General features: G+C 35.7%; 1 protein-coding gene across 1 annotated transcript in view; it reads right to left on the reverse strand.

The window, feature by feature from the left end:
- LRP1B (LDL receptor related protein 1B) overlaps positions 1 to 24886 on the reverse strand; it is a 2172360-nt gene that overhangs the window by 414772 nt on the left and 1732702 nt on the right. Inside the window, 2 exon segments of the mRNA XM_020984719.1 lie at positions 3899 to 4024; positions 4723 to 4915. Coding sequence (XP_020840378.1) covers positions 3899 to 4024; positions 4723 to 4915 — 319 coding nt within the window.

Raw genomic sequence — 24886 nt, forward strand, 5'->3', positions numbered from 1 at the left:
TTTCACAATCTTCACTTTACCTGTCTTGCTTTTCACTAAAGTACCTGCCTCCTTGAACCAAATATCTAGTCTCCCACACCTTTCTTCTACCAAGCCCACACCTATTTCTTAACTAATAGCTCTCTGTCCAAATCCCTGATAGAATCACTTGAAAGGAAAAGAGGAAAGCAGAGTTCACAGTTGGTAGGATTGAGGGTGATGAGTTAGGGGGCAGAATAAGAAATATACTAATGTAATTTCTAGGTGGAACTCAGAATGAATCTTCATAGAATCAACACCGTCAATTATAATATGACAGTGCTGACTAACTGCATACCTCCAACATGCAAGAGACTAACCCTTTGGTATTATTGTTAGTGGTGATGTAGAGTTACTTCAAGGCAGAGCTACCTATTTGGATAATAGATGCCTGAGACAATTTACCTGGCCTAGCAATAGTGTTTTGACCAGTTCTCAGAAGCCAAAGAATAAAGCAGGGACTTTAAATAAAGGAGAAGCAGAATTAACAGCTTTTGGAAAGAGTGAAAACACATAAGTAATACATAGTCAAGAGTCATGTTTAGGAGTCCAGGATCAAAGTAAATGGAAATATCCTGGGCATCCCAAAAAATGTTTCAGTCCAGTTTTAAGCTTTAATAGCTTAAAATGTTCATAGCTTAAAGTTTTAAATTATTAATGGTTAAAATTGAACTAAGACTTTTGGGACACTTTGTCTTGCTATAAGGCTTGAGAGCCAGAGTTAAGGAGAGTAAAAGTTACGCTCACTTTCCAAAGCCAAGGTCCAGATAACCAGATGCCACTATCAGATGACTAGAATGGAACAAGACGGCACCGGAAAATTCTCAAAACAAACACTGAAATAATTTTACCATCTTGGCTTTTAAAGCTGGCTGTTCAGGGGTATGAAGAATTTAAAGCTCTGTTGACCCATGGAGCCATGTGAGGCCTGATAGGTTGTATATTACTAGTAGCAATACCATTCAGCTGTATTATAGGTAAATAAGCCTTCATGGACTAGACTGAAAATCTAACTACCTTTTATAACTTTACTTCTATGGGAAAACATATCATGAGGTCCAAACCAATGAATTGACATTGAATGTCTGGGACATATGTTCCCTGTGCTCTTTTTTTTTAGCACTCCCAATCAGTGCCATGTTGATTCATTCACTAATGAAATTTGACCTTATTAATTATGGCTGAGCTAATTAGAATCCCATTTATCTATTCTAATGCAGGAAAGTTAGCTTAATTTTTTTTTAAAATTTGTTCTCATTTTTAATTTTAATTATTCTTGATTTCTTACTAATCCTTCTTCTGTAGCCATTTAATTGAGACAGTATTAAAGTCACTGATGTTGTTTGAGCTTTCTAATGTTTAGAGGCTTTATTTTTTAACTATTACTTGGAGTTAATACAGCTATCTCCTCTACCCTGATCACACTTTGCAAAATAATGCTTACTTCATTACTTCAGGTATCTGCATTTCACTGTAATATTTACTAAATGAGTTGGTGGCTTAGCAACTGGTGAAAAGCCTTTACAATTTCTCAGGATTTATTAGAATCAATGTACTCATAGTCATGCCACAAAAGGATATTTGTGAAAGTAACTTTCAGCAAAAGTGTCAAAGACAGATCTTAGTAAATTCCTAAGGCCTTTTCACACAATACCACTTCCATACCTTTGCACTGCCTGTCACAATGCATGGAGTACACTCTCTCATAGATTCCTTCATTTCTTTGAAGAGGCAGCTCAAGAGTCATCTTCTACACAAACCTTTCCTTGTCCCCCTACAGCTTCGAGTACCCACTCCCACAATATCACCTTTTATCTATTATTTATATCCGCACATAAATGTCTATCCTGATAGTGTGTAAAGTTTCGGTGGCAGAGACCATGCCACTTGCTTGGTTTTCCCAGCACCTAGCACGGTGCCTAAAATACAGTGGACAGCAATGCTTGTTGATTGACTGGTTGATTGAAAGTTCCATACCCAGACCTTTTATGCCCTTCTATTCAATCCTCCCCATTATTTCTCCTTTTATAAGCACCACTAAGAAAGTCAAAAATAGATGAGGCTTTGGGACAGTGGATAGAAGGATGAAGTAGGGATCCATAGACTGCTTTTATCAATGACTGTTACAAGAAGCTAAAGACTCCAGTGTGTTCCAACCTGGGAGAATGTTATACCAGTGGTGTAGAAATCAGTGCCCAGCCTCACCAACTTTTTGAAGCTGTACAACATGGCTATTTAGCAGGCTTGGCAGTTGTAAGAAATTCAGCAAGAGTCTATAGCCCTGTGTTAGTACAACTGTACATGTTAGAATTGATGGCAGCCTGTCTGACCCACTCCCTCTCACCAACAGAGTAAAGCAGAATGGCATAATAGGGACAGTTTTATCCAGTCTATTTTACTGCTAGGCTAGGTCTGTGCAGTACACAAATAAGCCTTGCTGTTTTGATTGAAGGCAATACTTTGCTTCCAACCTGTGGTGACCTGTGAAGAAACATGAGTGACTCTAATGCTTGGCTTATGCCAAAGGCTTACAGAAGGGATTGGATCCACAATATTAAGGCTGTGACTATAAAAGCAAACTGAAGTGGGCATTTTCCACAATTATCTGAGTATTCAGGAAGGAATTGCTCGTAAGAGAAAAGGAAGATTTGGGAGCCTGAATCACCTAGATTGGCTGCCTATACTTATAATTCACAGCATGTCACATTCACTTTGATGTAGGCTAGGAATAAATCAGCCTTTCTATATTTATTTCTCCTTTCTGCAAGGAAGAGATGCTTTTATGTTGAAGTTCCACTCAGTAAAATGAGGATGCACATGCTCATGTTTTTAGATTTACCTCACCCTTACGAGTCCAGTAGTTCTTCATGATAAGATAATTGTACTACCCAGAAGCTATAATATACCCCTGTTAGGTAGGTCATTAATACTGAGCTCAGAAGTATAGACTTCACCAAAGATGGGGCCGAATAACATTTTTTAACATCACTTCATTGCTGGGTATTCATTTTTATGACCTTGATATGCAGGGACCAATAAGGTTATTATTACTTTCAAAGTTGAGGAAACAACAGACAAGGAAATAGACTTTGAGAAGGAAAATGTTAAGGAATTCCCATATCCTGAGAGTTGGGTTCATCATTTTCTGATAGAGGTAACTCTACTTCCTATCTTCTTTGAATAAATTATCCTCAATCTAGTCAAAGGAAAGGGTCTGTTTTTCTGCTGTCTGCTGTCCTGGAAAGATCAGAACAGTCAAACCTTTATTTATTTTGTAAATGGAATTGGAAACTTTGCTGTTAATAAGTATATAGTGTAACTGTGCTAATTAGAGACTGGAATCGCTTTTGGAAGCATAAACATCATGCAGTGCCGCAGCGCTACCTTCTTAATTAACAGTATGAAAAATACAGCAAATAGGTTGTGTGATGCATTCTCTCTCATTTACATACTGTGACTGACTGGAAGTGGTTTCATCTCAAAGCTCCTGATCCATCGTCTAAACACACTATATTTTTCATTTACCTTTAATTAAGTTGAGAAACCTGTGCATTCAGAAAGCCCAAATTGTGCAGTCTCAACTGATGAATGAGGAAAGGCATTTGTTATGCTAGCCTATAAACCTGCCACTCCATGAGAATGACATAGGCCAATAGTACCTTTGTTAACATTTGCTAATCCAATGGCATCTCTGTGATAGAGCTAAAAAAATTAGTGGTAGCAGAGAACTTAGCTGGAGAGTAGCATCAATCAGCTGTCTCTAATGTTTGGAGAGAGTTCTGAATTTCCAGCCTTATGCATGTAATGAAGCCATCCCGATGGTCCCTATGTGTGATTCTGAATAACTGCCTCATTTCATATTTCAGTTCCTATTACTTACTCACACATCTGTTGTCATCTAACAATATCCGATCTCCCCTGCATGAACAATTCACCCTCCCATCAGGCGTCAAAAGGCACAGGTCATGGCAACCTCCATTTGCTAATGCACACGGAGAAAGTTCACCTGCAAAGTTTTTGAAAAAAGCTTCTATTAGTCAGCACCACATACCTAATGTGCACTGTAAGTAGATCCCTATATTAGGGTCATCCTAATGATAAACTGACCATAGATATGTCCTAAACAAAGGAGATTTAGAGCCGAGTGTTTTTTCCCCCAAAGGTTACACTAGGCAAGATTGTCTAATGGAATCATTGCATAACTCTAACAAGTTGAAAAGTGCACACAAAGCCAAGAATGGTATGAGATCAAAACCTCTAGTACAATGAAAATCACATAGATATGGAAATATAGCACTATAAATGGAACAATAGGAGGTTCGAAGGAAGTTATAAATTCATTTACAAAATGTATCTACCAAAACATTTTAATTTTCAATGTAAGCAATTCAATTTGTCTCTTTAGTCAAGGATATGGAGGATGAAATAGAGAGCTATGAAATGGCAGAAACATTAATTTATGAAAAAATTGATCTAAATGGATATTACTAAATGAGCCAGATTCAGTGTGGTAGCAAATGAACTAAGTTTAGAGACAATATTAACTCTTTCAAGCCAGTCTGGTATATGAAAATAGTAAAATTATGAATGATAATGCAATTGTTTCAGTCGTCTCAGAATTAATGCCCAACTTATGAGGAAATCTGGGCAAAATTTGGTGTACTCTATAATTAAGGAATCATGATATTTTCCATCCCAACTCACAGCTATTTGTATCATTGGCCACAGCGATAATGCCCATTGGCTGGTGCGGTATGTCAGAACGAAGAACCTTTGTATCTCCTCCTGTGTATTTATTTGAGCGCAGAATTGCTCTTCTTCCCCAATCCGACCAGAAGATATAATTGTCATAAACAGCCAAACTGAGGAAAGTCCCGGGTCCAGATTTCACAATTACCTGAAGTAAATGACAATAAAACAACATTATATACATTAGACATACTGCTATACACTATTTTAAGAACTCTTCCTTCAAAAATCTTGCAATTTTAATCATGGAATAAGAGATAACCATATGAAAAGTTAATAAAATATTAAAATTATAGTGCACAGAAATTCCACAAGTTAAAATCACAGCTTAATTCAATTCAGGTAATATTTATTAAGTATTTAACATGTGTAATTCATGGAACAGCCACTAATTTCTATAGGATATTAGCTGAGCAGATTCTTCATCATTTCTTTTTCTGGTGTGGATTGTTAGGTTGATCTTTTTTGACTGATTATGGATTTCACTGAGGAAGAGACATGCTATTATTCTGAGACTCAATGTTATTAGCATGATCCTTTCTACAGACAAGAACACATGGAGGGCAAGAATACTTGTGGAAGGCTTCTGGAGCAAGAGATTAGATGTGAGTTACACCTTGATGACTGGGAATGATTTGAATATGTAGGTGAGAAGTCAGTCAGGAAATGTTTATGAAGCATCTTCTATAAGAAAGATACTGTACTAAACCCTGGGGATACAGAGGAAAGTAAAAGGCAGTTCCTGGTTTCAGGTACTCAAAAAATGATATATAAACAAGATATAGAAAAGATAAAATGAAGATAATGGAGGGAAAGCACTAGCATTAAGGGCAATAGGGAAAGGTTTCTAGTAGAAGGTAGGATTTTACTTGGAACTTAAAGGAAGACAGGAGGCAGAGATGAGAAAGGAGAGAATTCTAGGCATAGGAAGAGCTGGTAAAAATTCCCAAGTCAGGAGATGGAAAGTCTTGTTCAAGGAATAGCAAGGAGTCTAGAGTTACTAGACTGCAGAGTATGTGGAGGGAAATAAAGCATAAAAAGACTGGAGAAGTAGGAGGGAGTTACATTATGGAAAAAAAATCACTGAACGTCAAACAGAGTATTCTATATTAATCTGGACATGATAGGGAGCCAGTGGAGTTTATTGAATAAGGTTAGGCGATCTCATTAGAACTGGACTTTAGGAAGATCAATTTGACAGCTAAGTGGAGGATGGAATATAGTGGGAGATGAGACAGGGAGACCAATCAGAAGCTTATTGTATTAGTGCAGAAGTAAGGTGGTAAGAGCCTGTACCAGAGTAGTGGAGAGAGGGGGAGAGAAGAGGATATATGTGAGAGATGTTACAAAGTAAATATAGAGGAAACTTGACCACTGATTGGCTATGGGACACGGTGAAAGTGAAAAGTCAAAGAGGACACTCAATAGGAGGATATCTGTATCCCTGACAGTAATAGGAAAGTTAAGAAGAGGGGAGAGTTTTGGGGGAAAGATAAAGAGTTCATTTTGGGACATGTTTAGTTTAAGATGCTTAGTGGACATTTAGTTCAAAATGTCCTATAGGCAGCTGATGATGTGACACTTAAGATCAAGCAATAGAGATTAAGTCTGGAGAAATAGAAACATGAATCATTAGCATGAGATGACAGTTCAATTCAATTTTCATCTGATAATTGATGACTTGATGAGATCACCAAGTAAATTGTTGTAGACAGAGAAGAAAAGAGGGAGCAGGACAGAACCTTTGAAAATACCCAAGGTTAAGGAGAAAGACTTTGATGAAAATCCAGTGAAGACTGAGAAGACAGGTGGGAGGAAAATGAGGAGATAACAGTGTCATGAAAACCTGGAGAGAAGAGAATGTTAAGAAAAAGTGGGTGAGCAAAAGGGCCAAAGGCTACAGAGAAATCAAGAAGGATGAGGATTGAGAAGAGGCCATTAGATCTAGCTATTAAAAAGTCACTGGTAACTTTGGAGAAAACAGTTTTAATTGAATAATGCAATTAGAAGCTAGATGCAGAGAGTTAAAAAGAGAGGGAGAGGAAAGGAAATGGGGGCACTATTTGGAGACAGCTTTCATAAGGAATTTTGCTAGGAAAGATGACAGATACAGGAAGATAGTTTCCCATGAAAGATTAAGTGAGATTGTTTGAAGATGGGGCAGAAATTGTCATATACCAACAAAAGGTTAAAAAAAAATTAAGACAATTCAATTTAAGCAACATTAAATGTCTAATCTGTGAAAGACATTGTTGTAGACATGAGGGGTACAAAGATGAAAATAAGTCTTGACTATGTATTCAAGGAATTTCCATTCTTCTGTGGAGATTAGCAAATGTATTAAGAAAATACATGATAATTTGTAGTGGAAATATCACTAATGATTGTGGGAGTAGGAAACATTTCGGTTAGGTATTGACACCTCAGCTTTAAAGGAAATTAAGAATTCCAAGAGGCAGAGGAGGAAGAATGTTATTTTAGAAATGGTGTATAGTCTAAGCAGACACAAATATGGTCCATTTGGACATTATGGACAATTTGGAGGAAGAACCAGTAGGACAATTTGAATGAAAACAAAAATAAAAAGGAAAGCAATTCCACATACTTCTGGAAAAATAATAAATAAAACAACAAATATTCATTAAGCACCTATCATGCTACAAGAATTGTGCTGGTGCTGGGGACCCACAGACAAAGTCATAGCACTATCTGCTCTTAAGAAATTTATATTCCAATAGGGAAGATAGCATGTACAAATAGACATGTATATACAGAATGCATTTTTAAAAATGAATAAAAGGTAATGGGGGAAAACTACTGGCAGCTAATGAAATAGGTAAAAGGAAATATGAGGTGGTTTTTGAGCTAAACTTTGAAGAAACTAGGGATTCTAAGAAGTCGAAGAAAGGGGGTACATTTCCAGGAATGAGAGGTATTGGAGATAGAAGATGGAATGTCATTAATGGGTAAAAGCAAAAAAGCTCTTATTCCTGGATTGCAGAATATAAATAATATGGCATGATGAGTAAGATTCAGAGAGGAGAGGGCTTTGATGGTGTTTTTGTTGTTGTTCAAGTGTTTCTATCATGACTCCATTTGCTGTTTTCTTTGCAGAGATACTGGAGCGGTTTGCCACTGCCTTTTCCAGCTCATTTTACAGATGAGGAAGTGAGGCAAACAGGGTTAAGTTGCCCAGGTTCACACAGCTAGTAAGTGTCTGAAGCCAGATTTGAACTCAGGAAGATGAGTCTTCCTGACTCCAGGCACAATATCCACCATGCCATCTAGCTGCCTCTCTAATGATATACACTGGAGAATTTGAAGTTCACCCTAGAAGCAAGAGAGAGTCATGGACGATTTTGCAGCAGAGGAGTGATAGAATCATTCTACCAGAGATATAGCCATATAGGATTAGAGTCTAAATTAAGGCTTGAATATATGAATCTCAGAATCACTGTATAGAAATAACTGAACCTATGAGAGCTTATAAGACCATTAAAAGGGAACCTATAGAGAGAAAAGAAAAGAAAGCATGGGACAGACTATGTTCCCTTGCTCGAAGACACCTACCAAAACTGGATCTATTTAATGTTATACTCTCATAACCTATAAAATAGGCACTATTACTGTCCTTATTTTATAGATAAGGAAACTGACTGAGAGGGGTTAAGTGACTTGTCCAAAGTCATACAACTAGAAAGTGTAGAGGGCAGGAGTCAAGATCAGGTCTTTTTGACTCTTAAGTCCACAACTCTATTCACAATGTCGCTTAGTAAAGCCTAAAAAAGAAACTTTCAGAGATACAAATACAAAGTATATGAATAAATTATATATATTTTTAAAAATGCATAGATTTTGTATATCTATGGAAATTAAACATGTGTCCATCAGAAGAAGGAGGAGGAGGAGAAGATGATGATTCGTTATCTTATTACTAAGAAGTCAGTTTGGACCTGAATATAGTAACTTCTATGAAGTTTAAAACTGATTGGGTCAACTTATTATTTTTTTTTTTTGCTTCTCATGAGCACAGGGAGAGGGGGAAAATGAAATTTTAATTCATTATGCATCTAAACTTAATAAGATACAATAGTTTTCACTAAGATCAAAGATGACTCCAAAAAACTCATTTAATTGGTGAAAATTCCAGTATAGAATAAAGAAGTGATATCCACTAAATTACATCCTCCCTTTTCTATATTAGACATTTCTATCAATAGTTCACAAATTCTGCACATTGAGACTCTAATCAGCAATTTTAATTACTGAACAGAGATTCCTGTCATAATAAATTTCACTCTAGTTTTATGTATTAAATGTGCCATTATTTCATCACTTTAAATCACATTTGCCTCTATGATATACCCAGGCAAATACTTCAGATATTTAATTCATTCCCATTCAGAAAATGTACTTCTATACTGTGGGTAAATAACCAGTTGTTAAACCCTTACCCTATGCTAAGTGCTGGGTATGAAAGTACAAAGAAAAAGGACAGACTCTGACTCCAAAGCTTACATTGTAATGGAGAAGAGAAGATATAAAGGGAAGATGAATAGGAGGTTGGGGAGAGAAGGTACCTGGCTTGGGGGCATAATGAAAAAGTCCAGAGGAAGGCAGCATGGGGGGAAATGAAGAAACAGTTGGCCTAGGCACCGTCCTTAAATGGATGTTCAGGGAGGAGCCCTTTACCCTCCAATCAAAGAGAGTGGCCCAAGGGGCAGAGGTACAAGTTCCAGGGCTGAAGTGATGTACCAGGATGCAGATGCACTTAACCTTTTGTGACTAGAGGATAGTCCTCTGAATCTGCCAATGGAGATACAGACTTGGCCTCAAAGCTGCTTATCAGAAATTCATTGTTTCTAGTCACATACACTTTTCCTTTTGCAGCTCCATTGTTGCTCTTTTGGTGGAAGCCTTGGCATCAGCCATAGAATATAAAAACATTCAGTTTTCAGTTCAGCAATCCTACATCCAACAACCTAAATACTAAACACTAAACAAAAACAACTTAAAAGCCAAGTGAACAGGAGGTGCTCCAAATGCCCAGCTGATTGCCTCGCTGACAAGATCATGAATGATCATTATGAGAAATGACAACTTGGCCCCTGCAATGGCCCTGCATGACAAAATGAGGCAGATTGCAAAGGAATAATTGAGTTGCCTTGGCCTTGGAGAGAGCAGTGATCTGGGGAATTGCAACTGAAAACTGAGAAATATTCAATTTTTAAAAGATGGTTATGTTTAATGAGCAGGCTAAAGTAAGATATTAGCATTTGTAAAACAAATACAAAAGGCTTAAGAGTCATTAACCTGCACCTAAATTTAAAGAGTAGACTTGTTCAAAGAAAGCACCTAAAAGTCTACTCTATTCAGGGTCCTATATTCTACAGAAAAAAGAAAAAAAAACAGTTCGGGCTGCAATTTCTTCTTAGCTTTAAATAAACCAATAGACAGGAGTACCTATAAATTAACAGTGATAAAATTACTATTACTATTATTATCTTTACAGATGTTTACAAATTTGCATTTCTGTGGCCAGGTATAGTTTCTGAAGTGTTTATCTATCTATCTATCTATCTATCTATCTATCTATCTATCTATCTATATACATATATACACACACACACACACATACATATACATATATATATATATATATATAATATATGATCTTATTTGAAAAGTAACTGTCAGTAACATCTCAGTGAAATATTACAAAGCTATTCAATACTAAATATAACTTCACGGTACAGCTTTTAAGTCACCAGACAGAAAACAATGCAAGATATTTAATATTTGGCTTTAGGTCCCACTAAGGGCTGATTTGCAGAGACAAAAATTGGTGGAGTTCTAAGCATAATACTTATTTCTTCCCTTTTGGATTAGTAGGAATAGAATTTTGCTAAGGTTTTTTTTTTCTGATAATTTCTAATCCTCAACATCAGTAGAGAAGCAATTTCCCAGCTACATCTCATCTTAATTTCTGACATTTCTTATTCTTATTTGCTTGAAGCTCTACTACTTGTTTCTATGGATGTTCCTAGAGAGAACTGTGAAATGAAGAACTGCGCATCTATCAGGGTAACTTGGTCACCTGATCAATCTGGATAATAAAGGTTATGAAGGCCTTTAAAAGCTTAACAGGAGATTAGCCAATGTGGCAAAATAGAAGAAAGCATTTCATTCCAGCTCCCTCTATAACCATTCCCTCTCCAACAAAGATTTAAGAAGAATATCAGACTGAGTAGTAATTAGAAAAATTGAAGAAGAAATCACATTGGGTCATTTGAATAGTCTAATATTAGAAAATCACTCTCCAGGCAAATGAACAGAGCAGGAAGTATGGAACAACTCTGCACTCTAAGCTAGGATAAGGAGTCATGCAGAGAGAAGGGTGGAATCAATGTAGGGCCCAAACTAGCAGCCTGGTTCCTCTTAGAGGGAATAATAGCACAGTGACAAGGACAGATCTTGTAGGCAAAGAAAGTTCCCATTTTCACGTGAGAAAACTGACATTGAGAGAGGTTGAGGAACTTGTCTAACACAACTACCTAGTTAATAACAGTTATTATTAGAACTTGAAACTGGACCACTTCACAAGGTTGTTGTGAGGACTAAATAACATAATGTGTTAGGAAGAGCTTTGTAAACTATAAAGCATTATGTAAATGTAAGATGGTGCTATTGCTACTGATAGTAATAATTATGATAATAAAATTAGTGGGAACAGCTACAAAGTTTGCAAAGCACTTTACATATACAAGATATCTCAGCTGATTCTCATAAACTGAGGAACAGAGGAACTGAGTGACCATCTACTATGACCATCTAGCTAGTACTAAACACTGGGAAGAAAATATAAAATATTCACAAAGCACTGGTGAAAGGTTTCCATAAGTTTTTGGTCTCTTTCAAATCTTGATTCCAAGTTATATTTTAAAACCAATAACAAATGAGGAATTTCAAAGAAGAATGGGAATGAAAAATATTGTCAGGGTTAGAAAAATGATGGATTGCCACATAGCAAGAGTGTGAGATATCCAGGGGACAGCTGGTGTGGCCATTGATATCCTTGTGACATCTGAAGGAAGAGGAGCAGCTACTCCAGGATCTTGGAGAGAACTTCCCTATTTTGAACTTATGTGAGGACATGATAAATGTAACACTAGATTAGAAGGCCCATATGGATTAGGATCTGCATTCATGTAGGGGAACGTCAAAACTGATAATCTATAGATCCAGTTTAATATTTAATAGTTCACCCATTATTCTCTGTGCTTATGCCCCCATAGTCACGTGTCAAAGCATAAGAAAGCTTAGTTTGTTAAATATTGTCAAATTTGTCATAGAAGGCACAGAATCCTTTATTATCTGGGATGGATGTTAACTGCAAGGTTATAATTATCTTAGTAGCAGTCAGTTTCCTAATGCTCACTGGGAACACCCCGTAGGTGAGATAATCAAATAGGCCATGAAACAATATTTCTTATTGCCTTTGGGCCGATGATGATCCCTGTTCTACCAAATCCTTTTTTATCTCTCAGAGGAGAGAGCCAGCTTGCCATTTATGAGCGATTTCTCTGTTTCATATCATTTCATTTCTAGTGAAACTGTCAGTACGGATGTGGCTCAGATCACCCACAGGAATAAGGTTCCTTACTGATTATTCAATAGGGACCATAAACTGAGAGTACTAACATTTTCAGCTAATATTTTTTGGCATTCTTAAAACTGAGATCCTGATTACATCCTATCATTCTGCTACTATCACTATAGAAAGATTTGGGATTCACACAGATCAAAGGGTCTTTATTGCTGTGGCCAAATAATTTCTTTATCCTGTGGCCAACAATGTGGCAATGAAACTCGTCTGAATTTAACCAGGCCAATCTTAAGAAAGCAAACACTACTGAACCTGTACTCAAAGCTAATTCAGGTTGTTTAGGGCCTGTACTTCACAGACTTTGAGGACCCAAAGTTACGTCTATGCTGCATGTTCTATGCTTCAATCCTTTCCAAAGCAACTGACACAGTACAGTCATATCATCAATGAATTAGAGAAAAGGTGAAAATAAGTACCAAATTAGGTAGAAAAACAAAAATAATACTACAATGCAACTTTTAAAGCAAATTTGCAACTCCAAAAAATAAGAAATGAACAAAATAACATTTATGTAGCACTTTAAATATCCACAAAATGCTCTCTTCAGGATAACTCAATGAGGTTAGCAGTACAAATACAATTATCCCCTTTTTTTAGATGAGACTAGTGAATCTTAGAGAAGTTAAGTGACTTGTCCGTGGTCACAGAAGTAATGTCAAAGTTGGTACTTCAACCCAAGTCTCTTGACTCAACATCCAGTGCTTTTTTTTTTCCTACTCTGCCACCTTAAAAAAAAATATTGACTCTATCACCATTTCCTAGAGAAGTTTAACTGATGAAAAAAGCCACCAAAATTGTGAGGCTGAAAGAGCCCAAAAACTGCCTCTGCCAGTAAACATGTAATCTTCTTGCCAGATGGAGAGATGTGGCTGCCAAGAGTACAAATTCATTTTCAAAACACTATGTAGGAGGATGATGGAAGGCTGTGAGCAGTACAGCTTCACAAAACAGCAAAAAACAATTAAGGATAACACAAACCTCTACAGAGTTTGGCTCGAGATTCAACAGAACTATATGAAAGATAATGTAATCTGGAGGAAAAGTAGTGGATTTAAAATCAGATGAACAGGGTTCAGAATGTGACTCCATTACTTTACTTGTTGGACCTTAGCCAAGACACTTAACATCCTTGGCCTTCAGTTTCCTAATATATAAAATGGTAATGTTAAACTGGATGGCTTCTAAGGTTCCTTACAGTTTTAGATCCATGTTCTTAAGATCTCTGAACATTTGTAGCTGAAATGAGAACAACAAATAGATAATAAATGGAACAGATCTGCCAAAGTTTTGAGAGTAAAGTATTCACTTTGGCAAACCAAAAAACAACCATGATGTTTACACTAATTTTTACAAATTGGTAGGGCATAGGAATTAATAATATATAAAAAGTTGAAACTAGGAAACTCAATGACATCTAACTAAACACAGACAAAAGAAGTACATGCCAGAAGTACACTCAGGGCGAGTTTCTAACATAGCTCAAAATGGAAGTTTCCTAAAACAACTGAAAATATCATGCACTGTTATTTTTACTCCCTAAAGACAAATAATTATCAACCAATTAGCATTCATTCTTTCTCTATAAAATCTTTATGATAATATCTAATTACACATTGAAGGTATCATCAATGAAGTAACAGATACAGGAATCTTTTTGGAGATTTTCATCAATATACATCTTTACTATCACAAGTAACTGAGATGTGATGAAAATATAATATTGCACTTTTTAATTTTCATTTATGTAAAAAAGGATTAATTAGAGTAAACTATGTTTACCTTCAGACAAGATTTTGACAAAACTCAAAATCAAACAATGCTCCAGGATGAAAGTGACTAGAGAAATAATTGTATTTGTAATCTACTGAATCAAAAAATATGCTAAGCAAAGATATATGTTTTCTGGTGATATCTGTCAGTGCCACTGAAGATGGACTTGCATAAAAGCTATTTTAAGTGGGGGTATATAACTTGTTAGAGATGTAAGGGATTAGGGATGTTCAGGTAAGGGTTTTACTAGATGGCCTCTGAGATCTAGAATCTTACTGTAAAGATATAGAATGGTAAAATAGAAAGAGCTAGATTTGGAATCAGACATTTGAATCCCAGCTTTGCTATTTGGGTGTTACTAAATATATTTGAACCTTGGTTGTTCATCTATAAAATGAGGGATCTGTTACAGAAAGCTTCTAGGCTACCTTTTGCTTCTAGATTTATGTCATTAAGATCTTTATGACATTCTTTGACATATTTTTATGACTCCAAATGTTAAAAAAAAGGATTCCTTATTGATGGAAAGGTATCCTTGAATATTTGTATTCATTAATAACATCATAATAATTGCAGCAAGATCTAGAGCATTGCAAAAGACACAGTTGCACATCAAAGTGAAAGACCATTCCTGCTTTTAAAAAATGTGGGTGAAAAATACATACTATGAACACCAAGAGTTGATTAGAATCACTTGACTTAATCTATCAGAGTGGATAGGGAGAACAGAAGATGAATGACAAACTGGATCAAGAATTGAACTGAAAGAAAGGATTAGATTGGGTTAATTTAGAAAACTGTGTGGTACCTTCAGTGATGACAAGGTGCTTGTTGCTATAAAAGCCTGTTTTTATAAATAGAAATATTTTGCTAGTGATGCAATGAATTTACATAATTTCAGAAGAATCAAAATGATAAAAAGCAAATAATACATAAAAAGTTTAAAAAGAGATGTTAGCAAAGGTTCAACCATGTTGCAAGCAATTCCTTTTCTGTGAGAAGTGGAGTGAGACATTGTCACTGTTGTGTATATATGGAAGAGTTGGTTTCGACAATCAAATAGTAGGGGGAGAAACAGATGGAAAACCTACTGGTACAGTGGCCCTTCTGGGATATTAAAAGAATAACACTTCCAATGGATATATTCACCATGGACAACTTATAGAAAAAAAAAAGATGAGAATTTTATAGGACAAGAAAGTTTGAAGCAGGTTACAATATGAATCTAACTAAGTACTCAGCCCTGTACTCCACTTTGTTTGCATAAACGGAGGCATAAGTTCTGGTTTTGTTATTTTTTCATAATAGTATCTTTGCATAGTAACATCTCCCTTTGATAAACTTTATTAATAATAAAATTTTCCTTTATCTTTAGTCAAGATAGGACTAAACACTATTCTCTTGTCTCTTTTTTAATATTTTTAATAAGGAAGGAGATGGAGAAAGGGAAAATGCAATACCTGTATATCTTAGGTATGCTGAAATCACTGTCTCAATCTTCCATGTAATGATAAATAGAATATTAAATTCTACAGATCATCGTCAAAATCAGAAAACATTAGAGGTGTTAGAATATGAAAAATAGAAAATACTATTACGTACATAAAGCAAAGTATTTTGCACTGTTTGGAGTGGGAAGAGTGCAAAATATACATATCTTTGAAGTTCAAGTGAAAAAAATCCACATGGAATAATGAAAATATATAATTAAAGGGGTAATAATATAAACTCTCATTATTACATACATCATCATGGATTTTCTCAGAGCAGTATCTGTCTTTAATTGTTCATTATTATTAAACTAAATTGAGAAGTGTTTGATATGATATGATATATGTGTGTGTATGTTAACAAATAAATGAACACACACAGATATATATGCACATACATATGTGTTAGCCAATAAGTTAGTGTATATATATATATATATATAAATGTTGTTGTTGTCATTCAAGTCATGTATGATTCTTCATGACCTCATATAGGGTTTTCTTGGCAAAGATACTGAAATGGCTTGCCATTTCCTTCTCCAACTCATTTTATAGATGAGGAAACTGAGGCAAACAGGGTTAAGTGACTTGCTCAGGGTCACACAGCTAGTATCTGAGGCCAAATTTGAACTCAGAACAATGAATATTCCTAACTTCAGGCCTGGCACTCTATGTGCCACCTAGTTGCCCACAGATGTATGTATATGCATATATAAATAAGGTAACACATGTATGTGTACACAAGTATATACAAATATATGTTCATTAAGATATATTTAGATACATACTTATATGTTCAATCTATATATATAACAATATATTTGTTAAATTATTTGTTTAAAAATAAATATGTACTTTCATAGGCTATGAAAATCATGATAGCAAATTATTAAATTTGAAAGAGATTCAAAACTAGAAAAGAGTTAAGTATACTTCCAGCAAGTGGCCAAAAGTAGGGTAGGACACCCTTTGAATGGGAGGGTGAGAAAGGGCAGGGTATGAAGACTGTTTAAATGTTTCTATCTTGTCTCTGCAACATAAAGCAATACATTAGGGAAAGTTGAAAAAAATAAATCTTTATCAACACATGAAGGAAAATTAATTAAGTAACTTGGTTTTCAGTTGTCATGGACATTATAAGGCATGTATTATATACCTTATAAGGTATATATCTTTATATATTCCTTACTATATTTGAATATGTATTTAGCTTCAGTCTTGCTTCCTGCTTCTCTGCCCAACATCACCTTGACTCAAAAAGTCTAACACTAAATTTATAATCTTTCTCCAAAAATCTTCTTTCCTGCCAAACTTTCCTATTTTTGTCAAAAGCACTAATTTCTTTCCCAGTCTGTCAGGTAATCTCAGCCTTATCCTTTACTTTTCATTCTCCTTCATCTCACATTTCCAATCAGCTGGAAAATCTTGCTGATTCTACCTTCATAACATCTGACTCCTCTGTGCTCTCTCAGCTATCATCAGGCCCTCAACATTTCTTAACTAGATTATTGCAACAATTTCCCAATTTGTCTTCCTGGTTTAAGACTCACTACTCCAGTTCATCCTACACGCTACCGCCAAAGTTATTTTTCTTAACCTGAAACCTGACAATGTCACTCTACTTGACCAAACCAATCTTTCCAGCCTTACTGGATATGAGTGCCCCACATACACTGAAATTCCTGTAGCTCACACATCCTATTCCTTCATCTCTACATCTTTGCAGTGGGCATCTTTCAGGCCTAGAATGCATCTCCTTCTCACCCTCATCTCACAAAATCCTTTTCTTCCTTAGAGACACATCTGAAGCACTGTATTCTACATGAATTCTTTCCTAATCTCTCCAAATTCTAGTGCTCTCCATCTCAAATTGTGCTGGGTGCTAAGGACAGAAACACACACTGTGCACATGCACACACACACACACACACACACACACACACACACACACACACACACACACCCCAGCTATAAAGGGATTTACATTATAAGGTCTCTCCAAAATTCAAGTTCCATTTTACCAGAGGCCTATTAGAAATTTCACCTAAATTTCTGTGAGCACATAAATTTCAATATTTTTTTAAAAAGAAATCATTATGAATGAATAAGTATTACATCTTCCAAAAAAAATCTCTCCTCCAACTTTCTCCATTTCTGTCAGTGGCGCTACCATCCTTCCATTTACTTAGGTTTATAACCTCAGTCATTCTTGACTATTTTCTTTCCTTCAAACCCCATAAACATCAGTTACTGACACTTGCTAATTTTATTTCCACAATTTCTGATGCAGATATCTGTCCTCCTTTTTACACTTACAGAACTTCTAGCCTACTTTAGGCTTCCATTGCCTTCTGTCTGTTGTTGCTTCAGACACTTATTAGCTGTGTGAGTTGCTTAATCCTGTTTGCCTCAGTTTTCCTCATCTGTAAAATGAGCTGGAGAAGGAAATGGCAAACCACTCTAGTATCTTTGCCAAGAAAACCCCAAATGGGATCAAAGTCGGACACGATTATAAGTGACTGAACAACAAGAAGTCCCATTCATTCTCCACTAAGCAGCCAAATTAACATTCTTAAAACACATATATGATCAGGTCACCCTCCACTCACTAAAAAGTCTTCAGTGGTCCTTCATTGTCTCTAGAATCAAAACAGTCCCATTAGTCTGACATTTAAAGCCTTGCACAGTCTGGCATCCACTACCTTTCTAGTCATTTTATATTACTACTTTCATTTGTATGTTTATATTCCAGTCAAACTGGCCTATTGGTTTCCCCCCCATAAACAACATTTAATCTCCTGATGATGCCTTTGCTCAAGTAATCCTCTGAGTCTGAAATATGCTATCTCCTTCTCTCTGATCTATCAGAGACCCTAGCTTGCATCGAAGCACAGGCTCAAGTGTGTGTCACCTCTTTCATAGGCCTTCTTGGAAACCATTTTTCAAGTACTCCCTTTTCACTAAATTATTTTCTGGTACTTTGTACATATGTTGGATTTACTTATTTGTGTACATGCATAGATCTGGTAGAAGGGAAACTCCTTGAGGGCAGGGATTGTTTTGTTTTTATCTTGGCATCCTCAATGCTTAGCACAGGGCCATCCGTGTAGTAGGAGTTTAAGAAATACAGAACTATATGATAACATAGAATAAGCATATATGCATATATTCATTAAAATGCTTATGCCGATATATACAAATATTTTTATATATAAGCATATATGTTAATTTATTTGTCTAAAAATTGATAGGCTATGGGTGTCATGATAGCAAATTATCAAACGTGAAGGAGATCCAAACTAGAAAATACTTAAGTATCCTTCTAGAAAATGGCCAAACATAGGGTAGGATGGAGATGTTCTTTTGAGTTCCATTGAATTCTAATGGCATGACATAGCATTTATGCAAATAAATAAACACAAAATATATACAGAGGAATGCAAAGTAATAAGTAAACCATAGTCTGGAGAGGCTCAACAAGGACTGAGTGGCAGTTCAAGTTGATGAGTTGAAGCTAAGATTTTGGACTTCAAATTTAGCACTTTTTCTATTACAAGACTGTATAACCTGTATAAGATTAACTGCCAAATGACCTGTACAAAATATATTTATCATACAGTATTAGGAAATACTTATTTCTATACTACTACATAATATAGATTATATATTAATATATTATAATTTTAGAAAAGGGAGAATATTTTAGGTGGGAACATTTTAGGAAGGTTCTTAAACAGAGACAGAATATAAACGAGGTTTTATATATTTGCTAGTAAATAGCTATGTGGGAAGGCAAAAATGAGGACAAAAAAAAACCACAATAAATTTGGGTAAATTGTCAACTAGTTTGGTTGGATTAAAAGGTTCATAAAGATAGCTTCAGTGGAAAAAAAAAGTAGATAGACTGGGATCAGATTTTTTTTTGAAGTCTGAAGACCAGATAAGTGATTTTATACTTTATCTATTTGGTAATCAGACGCTATTGATTTTTGAAGAGGGAGATGTCCTAATCAAAGGGATCTATTATTTAAGAAATATTAAGCCTATCAATATTGTGCAGGATAGGTTGGAGATGGCAAAAACTGGTGAAAAGAGAGATGTTTTAAGCTCCTCAAGTTTTGAACTAATATGGTTGCTGTTGCATAAGTAACCTGGTTACTTACTGTCTTCTATGATAAATAATGGAACTGAAGGGGCATTTAAAAAAAAAGTGATGGAATTTGTTAGCTGAATAACAATTAGAAGCAAATGAGAACAAAGAGTCCAGGATGCCCCTAAGGTTTTGAGTTTGGGATAGTAGAAGCATTAGAAAAAATAGGGGACTCTGATAGAAGAGCTACTGCCAGGTAGAAATGGTCAATTTTGGATATGCTGAGGGGAAGATGACTTTGGAAAAGAAAGTTAAACTGTATTGGCTTTCAGAAAGGTCAACCAGTAGCTCAGGAGAGAGCTTAGGACTAATGTCTTAGGTTTTGAACTCAACTATAGAGCTGAAACTTAAATTCATGAGAGTAAGAAAGGTCTAAAAGGGTAGAAATATAGAGAGAAATGCAGAGAGATTCAAGAACTGAACCTTTTATTGCCCACATATAAAGACGTCAATCAATCAGTAGACATTTATGAAGCGGCTACTACCACTTACATTGGTGATACAAAAAAAAAGGCAAAAGACAGATTCTACTCTCAAAGATCTTACAGTCTAATGAAGTACATTCATGTACGTATGTGTATGTATATACATAGATATATGTATTACACAGACACACATACTTTTTTTTTTTTAATGAAGAATAAGCAGTCTGGTGGCACAGTAAACCAAATTCCAGAGTAGGAGATAAAAGATGTGGATTATAATCCTGCCTCAAACACTTACTAGCCTTGTACCCTTGGGCAAATCACTTCACCTGTGTCAGCCTCAGTTTCTTCATTGGCAAAATTGGGATAATAATACCTTATACAGTTGTTGTGAGGATTAAATGAGATAACATATATAAAGTGCTTAGCAAAGCACAAGGTACTATATAAATATTAGATTAATGTAATATGTAAATGCAAGATATTTTTAACACTAAAAAGGGCTAATGAAAAAAGAAAAGAATAGCTTCAGAGGGCACAGTCAGTCTGTGAATCAGTCAACAAGTAGTATATCACAAAGAAAGCAGAGAATTTTGATAAAGAAGGGATGGTCCATCATGCCAAATGCTGCAGAGAAAGATGATTACAGACTGGATAAAGATTGGAAATAGATAGTAAATTTAATGATTAAGAGACCACTGGTGATTTATGAGAATGAAATTTCAGTAGAATTAGAGGAGGACACAAGATTACAGGGGATTAATGAAAGAGCTATGATGAGAAAAAGGAAAGAGTATTTATAGGATACTAATTTGCAGAGTAAGACATCGCTAGAGAAGACAGTGCAAGTGGGATATTTTTGTTCTTGTCTTTTCTGACAGGGTCACCAGATAGGAAGATCAAAGAATGTCAAACATATACTATACTGGAATTGAAATTCAAGGCACCAGAAAAAGTCTCTCAGGTAGAAAGTCTTCCTGAGGAAAAGATGGTAAGATATAGTCTACATAAAAAGATAATAAGATCATAGTATTTAGAATTAGAAGAGATTGTGTAGTCAAACCTCCTCATTTTACAAATGAGGAAACTGAGGCCCAGAGAACTAGTGAGTTGCCTGAGGTCGTGTAGGTAATAGGCAGCAACTGCCTAGTATTGAGAGATTTAGATACTTACAGAAGGAAGGGGATCACAGGTTTTGTCTGTGTAGCAAATGCTTATTAACTTTTTCATGACAGACTATAGCCAGGCAGGATACAAAAAAAATTTTGGCTATAAGGGAAAAAAAATTCTAATAGATTTCTCCAAGTTCTCAAAACAGTTATTTCATTAACCATACAAGTCTACAAGTGGATAGTTAACTAACTCTTCTCCAGGGCATTGGGATTTCTACTCAGTGACAGACTGGACCAGCCACCAAGATTCTATCATTCTATAAAATTTTCAGTAGACTAAATCAGTACTGTTGAGGAAGAAAATCCTTCCAAATGTTTCTTATGGAGGACTGAATTACAATTTCAATGAATTTATATTATTTGTATTTCTAATCTGGTGGTTGGAGGAGCAAGATGAAAGCTAGTGCAATAGTCTGAGTGACACTTCTAAAGAGGGATAAGAATGCTACTCTTGAAAAATTCCTTGAAAATACTTAAAGATGAATGTATTTCTGACTAGGGTATTATGGAAGAAATAATCCAAATGCAATCTGGATATCTGAGTTAAAATCCATCATTCTGCCAGCTTTATGACCTCAGCCAAGTCCCTCCCCCTTTCTGATTCTTAACTGCCTCATCTGTAAAATGAAGATGCTGGCCTGGAGGAGGTCTCTAAGATTCCTTCTAGCTCCAAGACCATAATACTGTGATTGTTCTGATGTACTTGCTAGAGCTTCCAAGGAAACTGTGCCCTTCCAACCAGTGTCATTCCCCAAGAACAAGTATAATAAATTCTTTCAGAACTGTGCTGGCTGCCTATTCATTTTCAAGTGCAGTTCAAAGCACTGATTTCAATCAACCAGTACTTATGGAATGAGGCCTATCTTGGTTCCCATACTTCTCCTGGAGCTTTCAAATGGCAGCTGATATTAACAGACACACCTATGCTGACAGCTAACTGATTGATGATTTAGGAAACTAAAATACTTTTCATGGAAGACCTTGAGGCTCAATCTCTGGGCACATGCTGTCTCACCTACATCATCAAATTCCAGCTGGAGAAACTGAATTATTGTGTGAAAATGCAGCCCTCCCTTCTTCCTCTTTTTTATCCTCGCCCCCAGTGGTGGCCGAAATGCTTATTGTGATTTAAAGTTTAGGTTTGCAAATGTACCCAGAAGCTATCCTTGGTGGGTAAGTTTGTTCCAACAAAACAAATTGTTAAATACATAATCACTATTCAAGTAGTGACAATAGGACAAACTTATTAAGGGGATGCTTTACTTGAATTGTCATTAATATAAGAGTCTATTATTTTCATATAGTCCATTGCTATTCAAATAACTCAACTCAAGCTGGCAAAGTGATACTGTGGAAAGAGAACTGATTTTGGATTTTGGAAGACACTGATCCAAGTGCTAACTGGCACTTAGTTGTTTGAGTTACTCAACTTTCTGAGCCTCAACTTCCTCATCTTTCAAATGAGAATTACAATATTCGTGCTCCAAAATTCATGGTATTGTTTTAAGGATCAAGTGAAATATATTAAGTATTAGTTTGCATGTTAAGTGTCTGCAAAGTGACTCAATGGATAGAGTGCCAGGGTCCTGAAGTTAGAAAGATTCATCATCCTGAGTTGAAATCTGGTCTCTGATATTAATTAGTTTTGTGATCCTAGGCACCTCATTTAACCCTACCTGCCTCAGTTTCCTCATATGTAAAATGAGCTGGAGAAGGAAATGGCAAACCACTCCAGTATTTTTGCCAAGGAAATCCCAAATTAGGACACAAAGAGTTGAACATTACTAAAATGACTGAACAACAACAAACTTTAACTTACCATTAATACTTGAAATTCTTATGCACAAAGTTATTTTAATGTGATTTTACTATAAATAAGCTCATTATTCTATTTTACTTTTTAGTGTCTCTTAAAAATTTTTAAACTTATTTTATTTCAAAAACTTACATTAAAATATATATATTAGTAATCAATTCAAAATTTCTTTTATCCCCACAAAATATTTATTCAAATTGGGTAGCTCTTTAAAAGAAACTGATCAGCACAATAGTAAAAATGCATATTATACATTAATGCAAACTATTCTGTCAGACCTGGTCACTGTCATGTTCTTTCTCTATTGCCAGAGGTGTGGTACAGAAAATGATCTATAGTAGCTAACTCTATTTTCTTATGTTGAAGGAGAGGGTTATTTTTTTTTTGGCCAAGTTATAAATAGTTTTTATTTTTAATAGTATTTTATTTTTTTACCAATTACATGCCAAGGCAATTTTTAGCATTCGTTTTTACAAGATTTTGAGTTCCAAATTTTTCTCCCTCTCTCCCTCCCCTCCTTTCTTCCTCAATGGTCAACAATTTCATATAGGTTATACATGTACTATCATGTAGAATATATTTCCATATTAGTCACAGTTGTGAAAGAAGAAATGGATCAAAAAAACCCAAAAAAATAATAAAGTAATTTAAAAAATATACTTCAATCTGCATTCAGAGTCCATCAGTTCTTTAACTGAACGTGGATAACATTTTCCTTTGTGGGTCTTTTGTATTGGTCTTGAATCATTGCGTTGCTAAGAACAGCTGAGTCATTCATGGTTGATAATCATACAATGCTGCAAATATTGTGTACAACATTTTCCTGGCTCTGCTCATTTCACTTTGAATCAGTTCATACAAGTCTTTCCAGGTTTTTTTGAAATCTGCCTGTTTATCATTTCTTATTGCTCAACAGCATTCCATTGCATTCATATACCACAGCTTGTTCAGCCATTCTCCAATTTAATGTACATCTCCTCAGTTTCCAATATTTTGCCACCACAGAAAGGGCTACTATAAATATTTTTGTACATGTAGGTGCTTTTCCCTTTTCTGGGATACAGACATAGTTGCTGCTGTTCCTTCTTCATTCTTGAAGACCATGACATCAAGAAAGTGATGCCATGACTTGCAAGTGAACTGGATTTGAGTCAGGGAGGGCTGTTCAAAGTCACCAGCCTCACTTTCTCCTCTGGAGCCATCTGAGTCCAGTGACAAGATATATCAAGATGACTGTAGATGGCCCTGGATGCAGTAGAAGATCTTGGCCTTTTTAAGGTAAGGTCTTTCCCATGTCTCAGTTTGACTGACCCATTTAGTGATTAAGACTAGGTGGGACAGCTAGGTGGTGCAGTGGATAGAGTGCCGGCCCTGAAGTCAGGAGGACCTAAGTTCAAATCCAGCCTCAGACCAAACACTTGACACTTACTAGCTGCGTGACCCTGGGCAAGTCACTTAACCCCAATTGCCTAAAACCAAAAAACAAACAAACAAACAAACAAGACTAGATAAGAAATGAAGCAAAGAATGGCCCCTTTTACCTAGTCCAAAAAATATCGATGTGGGAAGCCATGTCCAGTCAGCCTGATAAATATCTTACCACTAGGCCCAAATGGCTTCAGAGGAGAAA

The sequence above is a fragment of the Phascolarctos cinereus genome, unplaced genomic scaffold (assembly GCF_003287225.1).
Source record: "Phascolarctos cinereus isolate Bilbo 61053 unplaced genomic scaffold, phaCin_HiC Scaffold_726;HRSCAF=1367, whole genome shotgun sequence".
In the NCBI taxonomy this organism is placed as follows: Eukaryota; Metazoa; Chordata; class Mammalia; order Diprotodontia; family Phascolarctidae; genus Phascolarctos; species Phascolarctos cinereus.